The sequence below is a fragment of the Camelus ferus genome, chromosome 15 (assembly GCF_009834535.1).
Source record: "Camelus ferus isolate YT-003-E chromosome 15, BCGSAC_Cfer_1.0, whole genome shotgun sequence".
Taxonomy (NCBI): domain Eukaryota; kingdom Metazoa; phylum Chordata; class Mammalia; order Artiodactyla; family Camelidae; genus Camelus; species Camelus ferus.
The window spans coordinates 5,467,566-5,485,202 of NC_045710.1; the positions used below are offsets into that span (position 1 = coordinate 5,467,566).

Sequence of the window (17,637 nt, forward strand, 5' to 3'; positions counted from 1 at the left end):
AACAAAAACCAACAAAACCCCTAAGAGTCCAGTTCCCTTCCTGCCACACTTTATTCCCTCTCATGGGATCATGGGATTGTCCTCGGTGAAGTTAATATTTCCCCCACAGAGTTCCTACTGAGCCACTAGCCAACTAATTAACTTCATGAGGACAAATTTTCAAGTGACTTGAGGCTTCTGCCTGCCAGATGGCATTTCCAAGATCACCCCTCCTTCCCAGCAGAGTGCACGTGGCTTCTAACAACCCTCCTGTCCGGAGTCCGTGCGGTGGGCGCGTGGCTGGTGCCTGCGGGATCACAGGGGCAAAGGGACCCCTGCTCTCTCTGCTCCTCAGAGTCACGGAAGATTGAAATAAAGGCACGTCAGCTACAAGTGCCTCGGCCCTCCCTACCCTCACCCCGACCCCCAGGGCTGCTGCCCCAGCGCAAAGCTAAGGGGAAGAAGGGCGAGGAGGGAGAGGGGACATCTCAACACAGCCGTCAGGGCCCGCTGCACGGAACACCCAAACAGACAGACGCCGAGGAAGAGCCCACAAACACGCAACAGAACGGACAGACAGGGACCCTCTCTCACTCAGCCTCCATGTGCTCGACTACAGGTTTACAAAATGAGTAACGCAGCCCTGCCAGGAGCTCCCATCCCCGAGGAGAAACGCATGGCAGCACTAACCCTGCGGCTCGACGAGACCTCAGCGGGAGCAGCAAGCCCAGCGAGCCGCGTGGTGACAGGGGCAACCCCTGAAAGGGCGGCACCTGGGCCGGAAGGAGCCCTGGTCGGGAACCGAACACTTCATGCAGCCCGGGCAACCTGGGCGCCTGCGTGGCCCTCGGCTGAGTCACAGCCTGCGGCTCAGACCCAGACAGGCAAGGTGACTTGGCGAAGGTCCCAAAGCTAATGGAAATCCGGCAGAACCTGAATTCAAACCCACACGTACCTGCCCCCAAACCAGTGCTCATTCAGTCAGTCACTAAGATCACCGGGTGGCAGGGGGGCAGGGGGTTTGAATCTGATCTTTCCTCATGTCCTAGGCCTGCTGTTCAATTTTATCATCAATAAAAGAGGATCCTGGGGAAATTTCTTTTTAATATTTCTCAACATTTAAAAATACATTTTAGCATAATTCTACTCAACACCAAACACCTGTACTGTTTCCGACTGTTTCATTCTGCTGAGCACACAGAAAATGGCTCATGGAGACACGGTCTGCATCTGACGACTTTCCAAGCTGGTCGCTCTTCTTTTATGCTTCTCGGCCCTGAGTGCATCCCCTTTTATAACAGTAATCTCGGTGTGACTGGTAGTTTGACAGTAAGTGTCTCGCAGAGACAAAGCACGTCTTTTTATCCAACACTGGAACGCAGCATCAGCGAAACACATATGTGTTGCATGACTGACTGCCTGAATGTCTCCAACTCAACGGTGCACTATCTCCAAGTTTCTGGGAACACTGTGCACTTGAGAAACGTCTGTTCAAACGGGTGGGTAGCTGAGTCATGCGAGGTGGAACAGAATCTCCTTCCTACAGCTTTTACAATATAATCCCATACAAAGAATGGCAACCTCTCAGACAGACACAGCTTCACTGCACACACTCTTACATGCTGTCTCCTGGTGTCCATCCTTGCTGTCATGCAGAAGTCATGTCATTATTCGTTCATTCATTCAGTGGAGACTTACGGGGAACACACAACAGCCCAGGTAGCATATAACATTCAGAAAACAAGACAGGCGTGCCGTGACTGCTGTCCCGGATGTGCGGTCTGTCAGAGGAGGACACTGCGCAGGGAACTCCCCAGTACATTTATGATTAAATGCTGAGATAAATTCTCAAAGGAAAGGAAAACAATTCCATGAGAGTGGTTAACAAGTAATCTGTCCTAGATTAAGGCATCTCTGAGGACAGAATGTTACAGTGAGAACTGAAAGGTGAGGATGGGGTGGGGTGGGAGAAGGAACAGTCAGAGGTGACAGAGCAGACAAAGCCTCTGGGAGAAGAGACACGCGATTCTCCAGGAGAGGAGAACATTCACAGAGAACATGGCAAGAGGGCTGGTGGAGGATGAGGGAAACAGCTGGATCCTAAATTCATCCCTTCAACAAACACTCACTGAGAACAGCCACGTGCCCGGCACCTGCTGGGCCCGGGGGACAGCCCCGTACATAAGACAGACAGGGTCTGTGTTCCAATGACACCTCCACTCCAGGGGCAGAGACAGACCAAGAAGTAAACAAGGTAACTCCAAACAGCGGCGGTGCCTCATGGCTGGAGCCACCCAGCTGAGCATCTCTGGGAGGAACCCCACATACCCAGACCCTCCTGTGGTCTTAACTAAAGAGATACTTGGTCCCCAACGTGGACCAAGACACACATCAGGACTGTGCCCATACAAATTTCCTTAATAAGGCATGCATGTGTCTGCTTTCAAATAGTACATGCTAGAGAAATTCCTAGATTTTAAAAAAGCAAGCATTCAGCCCTACCTAGATCCCTCAGGACATGAAACACAGGGATTCGTCTGCCCCTCCTGTGACCGGACAGGGGACACACTGCAGCCACAGGAGACAGAAGGCCCCACAAAGTGTTCCTGCAGATGTAACAACATCCCTCCCCTGCAGGCGCCCATGCACACACAGTGCACAGGCATACACACGCGTGTGCACACAAACACACCCCACCACCAGGCTACAGATTAAGTCAGGAGTCCAGTCCACACCACACTCTCTCAGCTAGTTAGGGTCCCCCTGTCAAGTTCATGCAGCCTGTCCTCCAGGAAGGCCTGCCCTGAGTTTCCTGCTCGTGGATTTTTCACACTTGGACACAGTCCCCCCTGCCCCTCCCAGCCACGCCTTCTGCACGAGGAACGGCTCCACGGCTGAGCCTGTTGGAGACAAAGTTCTGCTAAGTGGTCTCTGAATAAATCCTGCTACTAGCTGCTCCCTGCCCTGGAGTCAGATGTCCTGTGAGCTAACAGCCCAGCACCCGGGCCTAAAGGAACTGATGGAGGTGGGAGAGGTGGGAAGTTGGTGCCCCAGGGAGGGCCCCGGGGAAGGAGGGTCCCCGGACAGGGAGACGAGCTGGGGCAAACTTCAAGGCTTTGCTGAAGCAAGCAGCCCTGGGTCTTTGGGCTGCAGCTACGAAGAACAGTGCCCAGATTTGTAAAACAGGCCCCGGTAGCTGCTTTCCAGAGCTCATGATCCCTGCAGGAACAGGGAGGCTGTCTAAGGTCAGAAAAGAGAAATCACCAGCCGCTTTCCCCTGAGTAACCTTCACACACACACACTCAGAATAAACCCTGGAGACGGCTCTGAAACAGAGCACGATGCCCACACCGGGAGGAAGCAGCTCACCTACACCTCCTCGCACCCCTCCCAGCAGTCTCCTCTGTCGGCCAGAATCTGTGATTCCTCCAACGGGAACCATCTTCCTTCCCACAAACAGAGAGAAAGGGCAAGCTGCCTGTGACAGATAGAGTGAAGAGTCTCAGATGAAGTTAAATTCCTTAAAGCAGCAGGCGTGGGACAGAAGAACAGACAACAGGCCTCGGAGCAGAACAGACGTGGCATCAAATCCACCATTTTCTCAGCTGTGGGACCTCGAACCACTACCTCGCATCTCAGATTCCCCTTCTCACCCCCAGAACGAGGGTGCGCACGCAGCTCAAGTTCGTCCCTCTCCCCACCCTCGTGTTTTTGGTGGGAGACAAAACAACAACAACAACAACAACAACAACAACAACAACAACAACAAGGTATTAGTTATCTAACGAGAAAGAAGGGGTAAACTGAGGCATAAAAGAGAGAAGTGTGAGTCAGTGGTGACACTGTAAAACTTCTCAGTTTTACTTAAGGCCCTCTGGGGATTTAAGAAAAAGGTTCTGAAACATCTCACTTCCTGGGGCTCCAGCAGTTCCACCAGCATCTTGTCGGGAGTTTCCATCCGAGGAGAACTCAGCCGGTATCTGGTGCTACCTATCTCCCCCCACGTCCAGACCAGAGCGTCCCCTACACATCTAGTTAAATATCTCTAATCGCAAATGCAGGCATCTCACAGATCACACTGCTAAATATTCTCACCATAACTGAGGTCGTCCTTCTTTGGGCCAAAAACAAAACAAAACAAAACAAAACACGTACGTCTTCACATTTCACCTAGCGGGTACCAGTGCCATGTCAGCACTCCCAAGGACAGCACACAAACTCCCTTTCGATATTTAAAGACAGCTCAGGTCTCTCCTTCCACATCTAGTTTCTTCCTTCAAGGATATTGTAGGTTTTCAATGTTCCTTCTGACCCTTCCTTCTTATAACTAAACTCAGAAAAATGTGGATGCCTCTGAACACCTAGAAATTTCCCTAAATGAGAAAACATCCAAAACCCTTAAACCAAGTCTCAAAAAGTATGCTGCTGTAATATTGAGCTTTCTTCTTGTACTTTGCTTTACAATTGTTTTATCTTTTTAATAGTTTCACTGAAGTAAAATTTACATGCCATAAAACTCACCTAATTTAAGTGTACAACTCAATGAATTTTAGTGAATTTATACAGTCAGTTTTGCAACCAAAAGCCTGCCAGAATTTTGAAAAGAATTGCACGGACTTTACTGATCAGCTGCAGAACTGCCACCTTAACGACATTGAAGCTTCCCATCCACGAGCGTGGTATCTCTCTGCAGGCTTTAGGTCTTCCTCCATTTCTGTCAGCACAGATTTTTATTTTCAGTTTACTGGTCTTGCATTTCTTTGATAAATTTATTCCTGAGCATATCATTTCTTCAGATGCTACTGTGGATTTTTTTTTTTAAATTAAACTTTGTTCGCTTCTAACATACAGAAATAAAACTAGCTTTTGTATATTGCTCTTATACCCTCTGATTTTACCATTTCCTTTATAATTTTTTTGAATAAGGTATTTTTCAGTATCACATTAAGTCTTACACATCAGGTCCTGCATTACTTCACTTCGCTTTATACAAAAGCTATGCCCAGAAGGCAAACATTTCAACCAGCTTCTTAGAAACCATCTGCTTCACGACAGTAAATCATTCATAAAGTTCATATATTCCATTATTTGTGCTACATCAAGTTTAAAATTACCACTTAGCAAACTCGAACTCATTTTATATTTTTGAGACCAGTAGGAAGAGTGTCTGCCTCTCTCTGTCTTTTAAATCCCTGTGGCAGGACTGTGCTTAGCAGCACTGGCCAAATACAGCCCACCAGCTCCTTTGGTAAATAAGCCTGACAGAAGCACAGTCAAGTTCACTGTTCACAGATTGTCTGTGTGCACAACACACATTGCTGAACAGCTGTGACAGAGGCTGTGTGTCCGGCAAAGTCCAAAATATTTGCTATCTGGTCCTTTATACATAGTTTGCCAATCTCTGCTCTCAGAAATGCTGGGCAAACCTGTGAGAGAGAAATTCTCCCCAATTTAATTAAGTCGGATCAATATCCTAATATATAGAACATTGTATCCTTAAATACTCTTTTTCTTATCACCTAAGGTTTTCAATTTTTTTTCTTCAAAAATTTCAATGCTTATATGGGAACCCTCCTACATTGCTGGTGGGAATGTAGTTTGGTGTGACTATTATAGAAAACAGTATGGAGATTCCTCAAAAAACTAAAAATGGACTGACCATATGATCCAGCAATCCCACTTCTGGGTATATATCCAGAGGGAACTCTAATTCGAAAAGATACGTGCACCCTAATGTTCACAGAAGCCCTATATACAGTAGCCAAGACATGGAAGCAACCTAAATGTCCACTGACAGATGACTGGATAAAGAAGGTGTGGTACATTTATACAGCGGAATACTACCTAGCCATAAAAAAGAATAAAACAAGGCTATTTACAGCAACATGGATGGACCTAGAGATGGTCATTCTAAGTGAAGTAAGCCAGAAAGGGAAAGAAAAATACCATATGATATCACTCACATGTGGAATCTGGAAAAAAAAAAGAAAGAAAGAAAGAAAAAAGAGGACACTGATGAACTCATCTACAGAACAGAAACAGGCTCGAAGACATAGTTAACAATCTTATGGTTACCAGGGAAAGGGGGTGGGAAGGGATAAATTCAGGAGTTTGAGATTTACAAATGTCAGTCACTATATATAAAAACAGATTTTTAAAAATGTTTCTTCTGTATAGCCCAGGGAACTATGTCCAGTATCTTGTAATAACCTTTAATGAAAAAGAATATGAAAACAAATATATGTTATGTGTATGCACGACGGGGACATTGTGCTGTGCACCAGAAACTGGCACATTACAACTGACTGTGCTTCAATTTAAGAAATAAATAAACAAATATGTACCCCCCCCCAAAAAAAATCAGTAGCACACACGCAAGCAGCACCTTCCTCCTGAACATTTGCTGTAAAAGAGTAACACAGCTAACTTCATCCAGCTGCTCGTCTCTAAAGCTGCCTCACCCAACACAACCGGCTGCAAGGGCACAGATGCTCTCTCTCTGCACCCTCCTATACGGTAGCCACTAGCCACCTGTGGCTACTGAGCACTTGAAATGTGGCCAGTGTGACTGAGTCTCACATTTTAATTAATTTAAATTTTACACGGCCGCATGTGGCTAGTGGCCCCATACTGGACAGCGTCTGAAGGATTAAGAGTTAACTTCACAGACTGCCATCACCCTTCAGCAAAAGCAACAGTTTCCTCTGACAGAATACGAATTTACTAGCCTTCTAACTTAAAAGCACGATGTTACTGCTGCTTATGCAGTGACATACAAGTCCTCTGCTTTCAGTAATCTCATCAGGGTTTCCTTTTATCCAGATTCAAAACAAACAACTCTTGTTCTTTTTCAGATATTAAATACAGTATCACTTTGAACCTGTCATCTGTACAAGATTTTTTAAACGGTCATAATGGTGTAAAAACTGCTTCAAATGAAGCACCATCAAAGTATTTTATTCCTCTTATAAAAATTAAAGTTGAAACACCAAGAACCTGGAGTGCTGGTGCACAGAAGGAAGGGGAAAACCAGGGCACGGGGCTTCAACGGAAACTGAGGGAAGACAGTAAGTCAGAACAGAGGACGGGTGGGACCAAGTCAAACACCGAAGACGCAAAATAGAATGAGAGTTGAGGAAAAAGGTGACCTGTTAGCTACATGTCCACAACTCCTTGGACAAAACCAGTGGAGCCACATGTACTTCCCACTTCAGACATATCACACAGACCATCGCGGATATCACGGAACCCACCCAGCAGGTTCGGCCGGCAAGTCTGCGGGAGCACTGCTCCTGGGTGTTCAGCCAAGGAAGCTTTGCACAACTCTACTTCCTGCTTTACCTCTCTGGCCAGATCGCTACACCCAGCTTCTGTTACATGCCTCACAGATACCGCAAAGTCAACATGCACTTAGTCAGCAAATATTCAGTGCTTACTACACAACCATTCACTGTTCTTGGTGCTGAAGATATACCTGTTGGAAATGTTTAAGCCCTGAATATGTGCCCTGCCTCCAGAGCTCCCTACACCCAGAAAAAGGTGCTTCCAGCTACCTTACTGTTCAAGCCAGGAGTCATGCTTGACACCTGCTTCCTACCTGCACTCGCCATCCATCACTAAGTCCTTCCAATTTCCCTTCTAAATATAACCAATCTACCTGCCCCACTCCATCGCTCTGCTGCTCTCACCCCTAGATAAAGCCCGTGGTTCTTACCTGGAGGCGGTTTTGCCCCCCAAGGGATATGTGAAAATACCTGGAAACATCCATGGTTGTCACAGCTCGGGGCGGAGGTGCTACTAGCATCTAATGGGTAGAGGTCAGGGATGCTGTCAGACACCCTGCAGTGCGCAGGATGGCCCTGCACATCAAGAATTATCCGGCCTAAAATGTTAGCGGTGCTGATGCTGAGAAACGCTGCTCTGAGTAAATGGAAGAGTAATGCACTTCGATGTTGTATTTTTGTAGTTGACAGTTCTTGAAAAAATGATCACAATTTAGAATAACTTGTCTATTCTAGATTTAGAGTAAATTTTCTACTTGTAAAAACTCTGTTTGAATCCAGTCTATTATGCTGGAGCACATCGTTGCCTGTGAATGAAGCCAACACTTACTTGTGCATGTTCTCCACGCCTATGATGACCATGATACAGTAGGAAATTCCACTTTGTACGAGGAAGTGTAAGGCATACCTACAAAACGGAAAGCACTGTTAGAAGAGGCCACTCACAGACACCAAGGTGAAACAGTTCAGGCTAAAAAGTGCTTGTTTGTAACAGAACATCCCCAGGGAAAAGCAAGGACCCAAACCTCCAAATCCTAAACCTCTGCAGACACCCTGGAGGGGGAGTCCCATACCACAAGCCCTACAAGAGCTGGAAGATTAAGACAAAACCCCATAAAGCCACCCTGGGAGCCCCAGCACCCACTGTTCCTAACTACAGGAGAGCACCCTGGGGTCACGTGGCTCAGAGATTATGGCTTTTTCCATAACTCAGGCACAAGGATGAAAAGGAGTAATAAATCTGGGTCTCAGAACAGTCCTAACAGACCATCAGTTTTTTGTTTACCCAAACGAGTTTTGTATCTATTTACCTTTTCAAGCGCTCCTTATAAAACAATAAAAATACTGAATATTAAAATGAAAATATTTAATATTAAAATATTAAAAAGCAGGTATGACCAAATATATTTATTCTGAAAACATGATGGCTCAAGTCAAATAAGCTTACTTATACAAATCTAGTTGATCCTCAATTTACAGAAATCTATATATAAAATATTCTTCCTGAGATAACACAGTATTTTCTACTGTTCTAAGGAGAAATTCACCATTAAATGAGAAAACTAATTTATCCATTCACCTCACAAAGTTCAGGCAAAACATAAATCAGATCCCTGGTTTTAAAACCAATCCAAACTATCCCGAAGATTACACACACATGTGCGCGTGCACACACACTTCCAATTTTCTTTCCCCTTTGATGTCATGAATAATTTATGAAACAATTTTCAAGTCATTGTATACAATTTAAAGTATGAATAAGGATCTTTTGCTATGGTTAAAATTACTTTTTAACCTAATCATTATAGAATATCAGGCACCTCCAGTGTGAAAAAGTTACTTAAATTAAAAAAATTTTTCCACAGGAATATTACAAATAAGAAGTAGGCTCCAAGGCAGGCCCATAGAAGAAACTTATTTTACACGTTGTACAGAGTATGTCAGTCGGTTTCTCCCTCTGCCTAACACACACACACACATAGTGTTAGTCTGGAATGCTACTATATAACTAGAGGGCATTAGGAAACAGAAAAACATACGAGTCTGAATTGACACAGAAAGAAGCTACGAAAACACGACTGAAATACTTTCCAAAGTAATTACCCACCTCCTATTAATTGCCAGCACTATCAGACTTCTTGGGAACACGCTGAAGCAGCTGGCTAGATACCTGTAACGGCTTCATTAGACTCTTGGGGAAATATCTTTCCTTTTCTACTGAATAAATTTGGAACAGGAGGGATAAAGGACAACTTTAGAAGACACGAGTTCTACTTTACAAATAGTTACATGGTTCCTTCCATCACCTTAAGACGCCCCCTCCCCAGGCATCGCCGTTCAGCTTAGCGTTCCTCTGGAATACAAGATGACATTGCCAGCCTCCTGTTGGACAAGCCTTTGTTCTTGGGATGATATACACTTATACGTACAGAGCGTCCTGTATTCCCCTCTTCTCACTGAGGCCACGACAAGCGTCAAGCTGCCGGCACTCTCATCCACCCGCTGATGATCTTCCTCACCACGCAGCTTCGCTACTTGCCCAGATTAATAAAATGAGCACAATAAACACACAGTAGCCACCTCGTATTTTTCAGGCTTAAAAGGTAATTAATGAAAAGTGCTGACTGGGCTACCTGTACGCAGTAAGCACTCAAATATTAAGTATTATTAGTGAAGTAAAAATGTAAGCCAGAAGGTAGCTTAAAAGTCTATTATAACCCAACTCTCCTCGTTTGAGAGCTGAGGAGACGAAGTCCTGAAGTCACACACGTAGTCAGTACCTACGCGCCACTGACACCCAAGTTACATCCTTGTGGGCAGACTCTTCACGGGGGGGGGGGGGGGGGCGGAACCCCAGGGACCATGTGCTATCACCTTTCGCGTTACCTAAGGACGCTGAAAACAAAACAATCCTGCATCTCCAAACTTCAGTTTTTTTAGATATCACACCTTACATATTTTGAATTTCAAATCACACTGAAGGCAGGTATAAAATGATTTTTAGCAAGAAAGAGTTTTTAAAAGGTTGAGAAACACTTCTTTGATTGTTCAACCGATCTTTACTGAAAGGCACTGACTATACTGGACACTGGGAACAAAGAGTCAGTGGACAGGGATTTTGTCCTCAGAGAGCTTCCAGTCTGCAGAGAACAACATACGAATCAACAGACTACTTTAACACTGTATGACAAACACTGGAAAGGGGACTGAGTGGTCATCTGGACCACCAACTGGATGATGGGGACGACAAACCGTAATAATGGTAATGGTCTTGACCCTGAGTAACCTTCCAAGCTCACAAGGAGCTGGCTACTGGGCTGAGCTCCTCTCTGCCGTATTACATCGTTCAGTCATGACAACGATCACTGGTTCCATTTTACAGATGAGAAGAGTGAAGCTAAAGAGGTTGAAAGACAAAGACGTGCCCAGTCACACAGCGACCAGGCGAGGGATCGAGAGCAGAATCCAGGTCTGTCTGACTTCAGCGTCCAAGTTCCAGTCCATTACCCTACCCTGCTGTCAAAGAGCTACAGAAGTAATTCAAAGTATAAACTCTCGGTTCAGAGAAACCTGCAGATAATAATTAAAAAAAAAAAAAAAGTGAGACCAAAGTAGATAAAACAATGAATTGCATTTAGACGACGCACTAGCATACATCTTCCAAAAGAGAAGTTGTCACCATCAGCAGGGGACACGACTGCCTTGGAGCCTAAAAACAAGTGGCTCACGTGCAGACCAGGACAGTCTGCCTTCAGCTCATTCCTGTTAGCAAAGAGTCACCTTTCATTTCACCTGCTACAGAGGCACGATCTCTCTTCCCAAAGACAGGAATATAAAAAGTTTCCCCTTCAACAAAAGAACAGAGAACTCTATTTTTTTTTTTTAATCCTGGTTACCACATACAATTTGAAGGACGTAGGACTACCTGACACTGAGGCCGGGTTCCTCGTGACACTGTTACAAAGCATCTGAAGAGGCTTCACAGCCAGAAAGTACCCCTTCGGGAAAGGCCTCTCGGCTGGCGGTGCTCCGGGTCACACAACCCCAGGGAACACCGCTTCCGCTTCAATCCTCTGCTCTGTGTCCACAGACCACAGTGCGACTGGCATTCCTGGAAGTGGCCACTCTGAACGACAAGCCTTCCCCAGCCCATTCCTAACATAACGCTACTGAAACACACACTGATACTTAAGTATTTATGGGTGAAATATGGGAACTGGGATAGGCCTGAAAATACTCCAGAAAAATAAGTTGGGGAAAGAACAAAATGAGAATGGTGGAATTTTAATAATTGTTGAAGCTGGACAATGGATATATGAGGATTCATTATATTATTTTCTGTACTTTTGTATTTGAAAAGTTCCACAGTATAAACACACACACACACCCCTCCATGGCATGATTTACATACGAGTTTAAACAATCACCTGAAGCGGGGAGGGGGTGCTTTTAGCATGTATGAGGTCCTAGGTTCAATCCCCAGTACCTACATTAAAACATAAATAAATAAAACACAGATAAATTTAAAACCTAAAAATAAATAAACCTAATTACCTCCCCTCCAAAGAAAGAATCACCAGAGAAACCTAAGAAAACTGATGCTATAAATTGATGTTATTAAGAAAGTGGAAAAACCTTGCCTGGATCTGATTGAAGAGACCACGCTGAGACCTCAGGACCTCGCGCCCCAAGCCCTGGCAGGGCCTATCAGCGGGCTGGTCCCAGGGCAGTATGCAGAGACTGAATAAATTAGTCCTAATTGATTTTTCATGAGTTTGGAGGATACATGTGCAACTGCCAGAAGCAAAAATCAGATTAAGAAATACCAGTCTATTTCAACCCTCACAAGAATCAACAGCAACCTCGTAGAACAGAGACAGAATCAAAGTCCAAAGGTCTGCACCCCGCAACAGAAACTACTAAACCACAGATCACGCGAGTGCGTTTCCAGCCCCTCGGGGGCTCGTGCCTCACCCACCCAACCGCAGAGGAGCAGGCCTGCAGAGCCTCGTCTGGGCGCGCGCGGGCTGCAGCAGGCCCCAGGCAGGCCGCTCCAGCCCTCCCCTGGGGGGGAAGTGCAGGAGACACCACCGAGCAGCCCTTCCACGGAGGGTCTCTGCTGCTTCGCCAAGACAGCGTGCCCTGCCCCCGATCCCCTCTGCCACATACGTGCCACCTGGGACGAGCAGGACGTACGTGTTTCTGTATTCACGAACGGCCCTGACAGGAAGGGAGCCAAGTGAAGGGGACATGGACGGACGGACACACACACACACACACACACACACACACACACACACACACACACACGGAGCAACCCTAAATGACTCTTCCCCACCAAAACCAAACAAACAAAAACCTCTTCTGGCTAAGGGCAACCCCTAAGAAGTGGTAACAGAGTTCTATCAGTGGACTGTACCAGACTCTCAATAGCCACTTGCACAGAAAGACAAAAACTATTTTGGTTTATTTGTCTTGCCATAAACGATCTGTGAAGCAGGTGGAAGAGCTACTCATGACAGAATAAAACGTCTTTGTGTCTTTTTTTCTTCATCGGTCCTTTCTCATTAAGTCATAAAGTGCCCTCCCTCTGAGCCCACACTGAAGAGACAGGGCCCACTCTCCACTCTTTATTTCTTCTATTAGAAATAAAAATGTAACACTTTACAGGTAAATACAAGAACAAAAAACCCTACATAATGTATCCTTCTGCACACTCAATTCACACAGACGTCCAGAGTCTTCATTAAACATGATCAAAATAATTACTTACCATCCAAAGCAGAAAAGTGCAAGATAAAGGCCCAAAAGGGTGGCAACAACATGTCTTATAAAAGAGCTAGTTTTGCTCGAATGCAGGTAAGTCCGAAACCAAATGGCTGCTAGCAAGGCAAAGAGTTGGCACACTACAAAGTTGACCTGTAAAGAGAAATTAAAATTTCGTATTAGCAACACAGACTTGAACTTTTCACTTGACGTTACATTTAAATTCTCAGGACGGAAAGACACCAAAGTTACATAAAATGGAGATCTTTCAGTTTGCTAAAGAAACAAAAACAAAAATCAGGGTGTCTTCCCAGGGAGGACAGTCTCAAGTTCAACGTGACGAGCGGAGGCACGTGGCAGGTGGGTGCCCAGCGCGGGGAGAGGCCTGGGGGCCCCAGAAAACCCGGAAGACACGGGGTGCAGATGGAGAAATGGAAAGCATGGTGCCCTATGGTTTGAGGGAAAGAGAAACTTATTTTAATGACTTCGGTGACCCTGTAACAGGTAGAAAAGAAGAGCTTCGAGTTTCTCCAGAAGTCCTCGGGGTCAAGATCCGGTCAGGATTCCCGGGAGTCTGGGGGCCGCACGATCCCCGGGTGGAGGTCGCAGCCCTCCCTGCACCCGGAGTCGCGGTGCTGCCGCCACTTCTGGGCACGGGGACCGAACGTCTCAGCCCCGGGGGCCTCTAGGACTGGCTCAGGAGGCCAAGGATGAATCAGAGAAAGGAGCCCCCAGGAAGCCCCGAGGGAGAGCTCCCGCAGCACCCCGAAACCAGGCATGACTCATTCTTCATCCACAGGAGAGGAGCACGCGGGGGACCGTGCCGCCGCGCCTTCCCCCAGGACAGTTTTTTGCCCTCGAAAAATGACAAAATAAAAGACCACATGTAAGACTCTCTGCGGTATTTAAAGACTCGAGAAAATTCTCCATGTCTCTCTTATGAAGAGGGTTCTGAGAGAACGTTAAGGAAAATGGGTATTAAAATCTACAAACGAAAAATCCATTTGACATCAGATGCTTGTAACAAACACACAACAAACTCACTGGTCTCGGGTACCTAAATTAGGAACAAATCACACCATCGACATGTAGGAGCTGCCACAGATCCACAGAGATGTCTCTGCCTAAGGACAGGGACAGCTGTGTGCCTCCCCCGCAGCAGCAGGAGGACAGTTGGGTATTGTTGTCGCCGTGTGAGGGACCATTGTTCTTCCAAACACTTAGACTCCATACCAGCAAAACGTCATTCCAACAGGTTCTAAGCACTTTTCTCTCCTAAAGGGTTGTAACAATATTTTCTTAATTAAGGAAAAAGCATTTATATCAGAAAAATGAATAATGATATTAATAATGATGCATAGCTACAAAGCTTCTTACAGTTTAAAAACTTTCTTTCAACTATCTCTTAATTGAACAAAAATTTATAGAGCATCCACTTTGGGCAAAGCATGGAAATCAAAAAATGCCTAAGTCCCAGTGAGAGCCCTGGGTGACTCTGGAATCTAGTGAAAAACTCATACGCAAAGAACTCAACTCACTTACAAGGCTAGACAGAAAGTGCCTTACGGAGCCCTCAAAGGAGAGAGTGTGAAGGGGTGCCTGTCACAAAGCAGGCGACACGAGAGCTCCTGATGACAGCTGATCTCCACGGCCCTCCAGGGAGTCTCCCCTCCCTCTCCCTCCTCTCTCTCTCTCTCATATTTGTTTAATATAAAGCAAAGTGTGAATGACCACAGACGCCGTCTAGAATCACCGACATGTAGAATTTTCTATCTTTGTAAACATCCATTTCAACGCCGTCATCTCACGGATAAAGAAAAGGGGATCAGATCTCACTCTAGACACTGAATCAAAATCTTTGGGGGCAGGCACGAAAGTTGGTATTTCAAAAACAAAAGCCTGGGTCCCCACTGTCCTCAAGGTGTGAGAACCACAGTGCTGGGAAATTAGAAAAAGGGCATTTTAAGTAAAACCAAAAGCCAAGCAAACAACAAACCCAACATGAAGGGAGCACTGAGGCTTGAGAGTGTCGCAGAAGGTCGGAGGCTGCTGCTGTCCCAGCCTCCTTGAGAAAGGAGGGCCTCAAGCCACAGGGAGACAGACAGGAGAGAACCAACTCACAGGACACTCAGGCCACAGAACCGGCAGCACTGGTCCCCAGACAGGGGCGTGAGGCGGCGGGAAAGGCCACAAGTCATCATGGATGGTGATACAGATCAAGACAGGGCAATGTGGGGGGCGAGCGGGTTCTGGGGGGAAGGACGCTCCCCTGTGTACGCCCAGTTCGAGAGAGCCTGGGGAACGAGTGTGCACGCTTAGGAGATGGCTGGGAGACAGGTGTGCAGCCAGCAGGGCACACGTGACTCTGAGAGTAGTGGACACAGAGTAAGGTGATCTGTGGGAAGACAGGAGGGCCTCGGGCAGAGTCCCGTCGGGGCCGACTGACAGCAGCAAGAATGAGCACACTGTGTTTGGGGGGTGGGGAGGGTTTCAGAGGAGACTAAAGAAGCCAGGGTCACTGTCAGGTGATAGGGCACAAAGCCCAAAACAAGCCTCCTAACTTGGCAATGGCACCTTTTTCAGTGACCTTGCTGAGAACAGCTAGAGGGGCATTTGCAGAGCAGAAAGCCACACCTGCCGGAAGTGGAAGCTAAGTCTCAGTGTTTAGGTGACCCGTCCAAATGAATACAGCCTGAGAATAATGGTGGCTGGATAAATGTGCAGGAGACACACAGATGCACAAAGCAGGGCCCTGCGCTGAAGGCACAGAGAGCTAGGGTACAACTGAGGCGCCAAGGAGAGGACCCAGGGAGCAGCGTGCAGTTAATCCCCCTGACCCAGGGGAGCATCCAAAGGCACATCTGGTACCTGTGCTGCCAAGGTGAAGATGGATTCAGACGGTCAGAAGATGGCGGGAACTCCAGAAGGGTGGAGCAGCACAATTCACATCAAGAAGAAAATCTGTCAGACATCCTGATGGGGACATCCAGACTCTGTTACTTTCCATAGAAAACACCAGGACACGCACACACCCAATGTTCAATTAACTGTTCTGAAAGGTCTTAAAGGTAAAACTTTCCCAAACTGGGACCACATTTTAGTCATCCTTTCACGGGTGGGGTAGGGTTGAGGGGGCAACCGAATACTGGAGAGGGAGAGACGGCGAGAAAGAACCAGCAGAGCTACAGCGCGGGGACGCGCAGCATGTGCTGCGCACCTGACACTGCTTATCCCGTCTGATCCCAAGAACAGGTACCACTTCCCCCATTTTACTCAACCAACTCAGGCCACTTACAGTAACAGTCAGTACCCCAGACTCACAACCACGTCTGGTCTAGGCTGTTCAATGGACGCCTCTCTACCTCCAGAGGATGCCTGAAGGTCGAACTTGGCTGCTACAGACAAGACTGTCTAGAGCATTTGGGATCTGCAAAACTGAAAAAAAATGGGAAAAAAGAATCTAATAGATATTTCACAGAAACTAAAAATTAGACAAATCAGATTTTAAAATGAGGTTAAAAGAATTGTGCAGATCTGGATGTTCTGATGTGGAAGATCACCAAGGTATACTATTATGTGAAAAGCGTAAGTTGCAAAATAGAAGAACACACCGAACTCTTTGCGCATACATGCGTTCATTCATTAAACATATGTTTATCCTGCACTTATGACTCTTCTGTGTACCTACAATGTGCTAGACATCAGAATGGTCTCGATTAATCCGGCTCACGCATGCCACCCCTCACTGGCGGTAGTGGGTCGGTGTGCTCCCGGCACAAGCAAGTGCTTCACAGGACAGCTCCCTATAACCTCTCAACTGCCCTGTGGAACCAGGCACCTCTGCTCCAGGGCCCTGCTACTTTGCATGCTCTGTCCTGCTTCCGAATGCACACACACAGGGAAACCAGATGTCCACCTCTCAGACGGGGTCACCTCTAAGAAGGAGGTGATGGAGAAAAACAGTCCAGGATTCCCAACGCCACACATACGATGAAACTCTGTTGGGTGAGGCTTGTGTGCAAAGCAAAGTCCTCCTTTCCTCTCCAAGTCCCTCCATTCTGTCCACTAAGAGTAATCAACGATCCTCAAAGTGGACACCGCACCCTCGTAGTTTTATACTTTTACCGCCTGAGCAACTTACATACTGTATTGCATTGAAAGTTTCGCACTTTATAAAATGGTAAAAGACTGAGAGCACGCACCTGCATCTTTTTTTTCCACTTAACATTATGCTACAACCACCTACCTACGCTGGTGCATTTGCTTGCCTGCCGTATAGCATCCCACCTGGAGCAGGATTCTTCCCCAGAATCTTCCCTTGACTAGATACGGCCAAACTGAGCAGTTTTACCACTGACACCCCTGCCAGCAGTGTGACTTGCACTGCTCCATATTCCTGACAATAGTTGGCACTGTCAGACTTATGATGCTGCCAAGTCAATGGATGTAAAACATTAACTTGTTACCTTTTCATTTGTATCTCACCTGATTACTAGTGGGGTTGGGTGTTTTTCACATGTCTTTGGGACATTCAGTTTCCTTTTTATATTCTTTACCCATTTTTCTATTGGTTCTTTTTTCTCATTGTTTTTTTTATGTTTATATACTT

At 46.3% G+C, this 17,637-nt stretch overlaps 1 protein-coding gene across 4 annotated transcripts in view; it reads right to left on the reverse strand.

Moving 5' to 3' along the window:
* Positions 1-17,637, reverse strand: part of MBOAT2 (membrane bound O-acyltransferase domain containing 2) — a 110,849-nt gene that overhangs the window by 56,836 nt on the left and 36,376 nt on the right. For 2 of the 4 annotated variants that reach the window (XM_032496983.1, XM_032496981.1), the window contains exons 2-3: positions 13,036-13,181; positions 8,092-8,169 (exon numbers count right to left, since the gene is read on the reverse strand). In XM_032496983.1, the coding sequence (XP_032352874.1) occupies positions 8,092-8,169; positions 13,036-13,181 (224 nt within the window). Of the gene's footprint in view, positions 1-669; positions 779-8,091; positions 8,170-13,035; positions 13,182-17,637 lie in introns of those variants that run through there. The other 2 variants (XM_032496985.1, XM_032496982.1) reach the window with 2 other exon arrangements.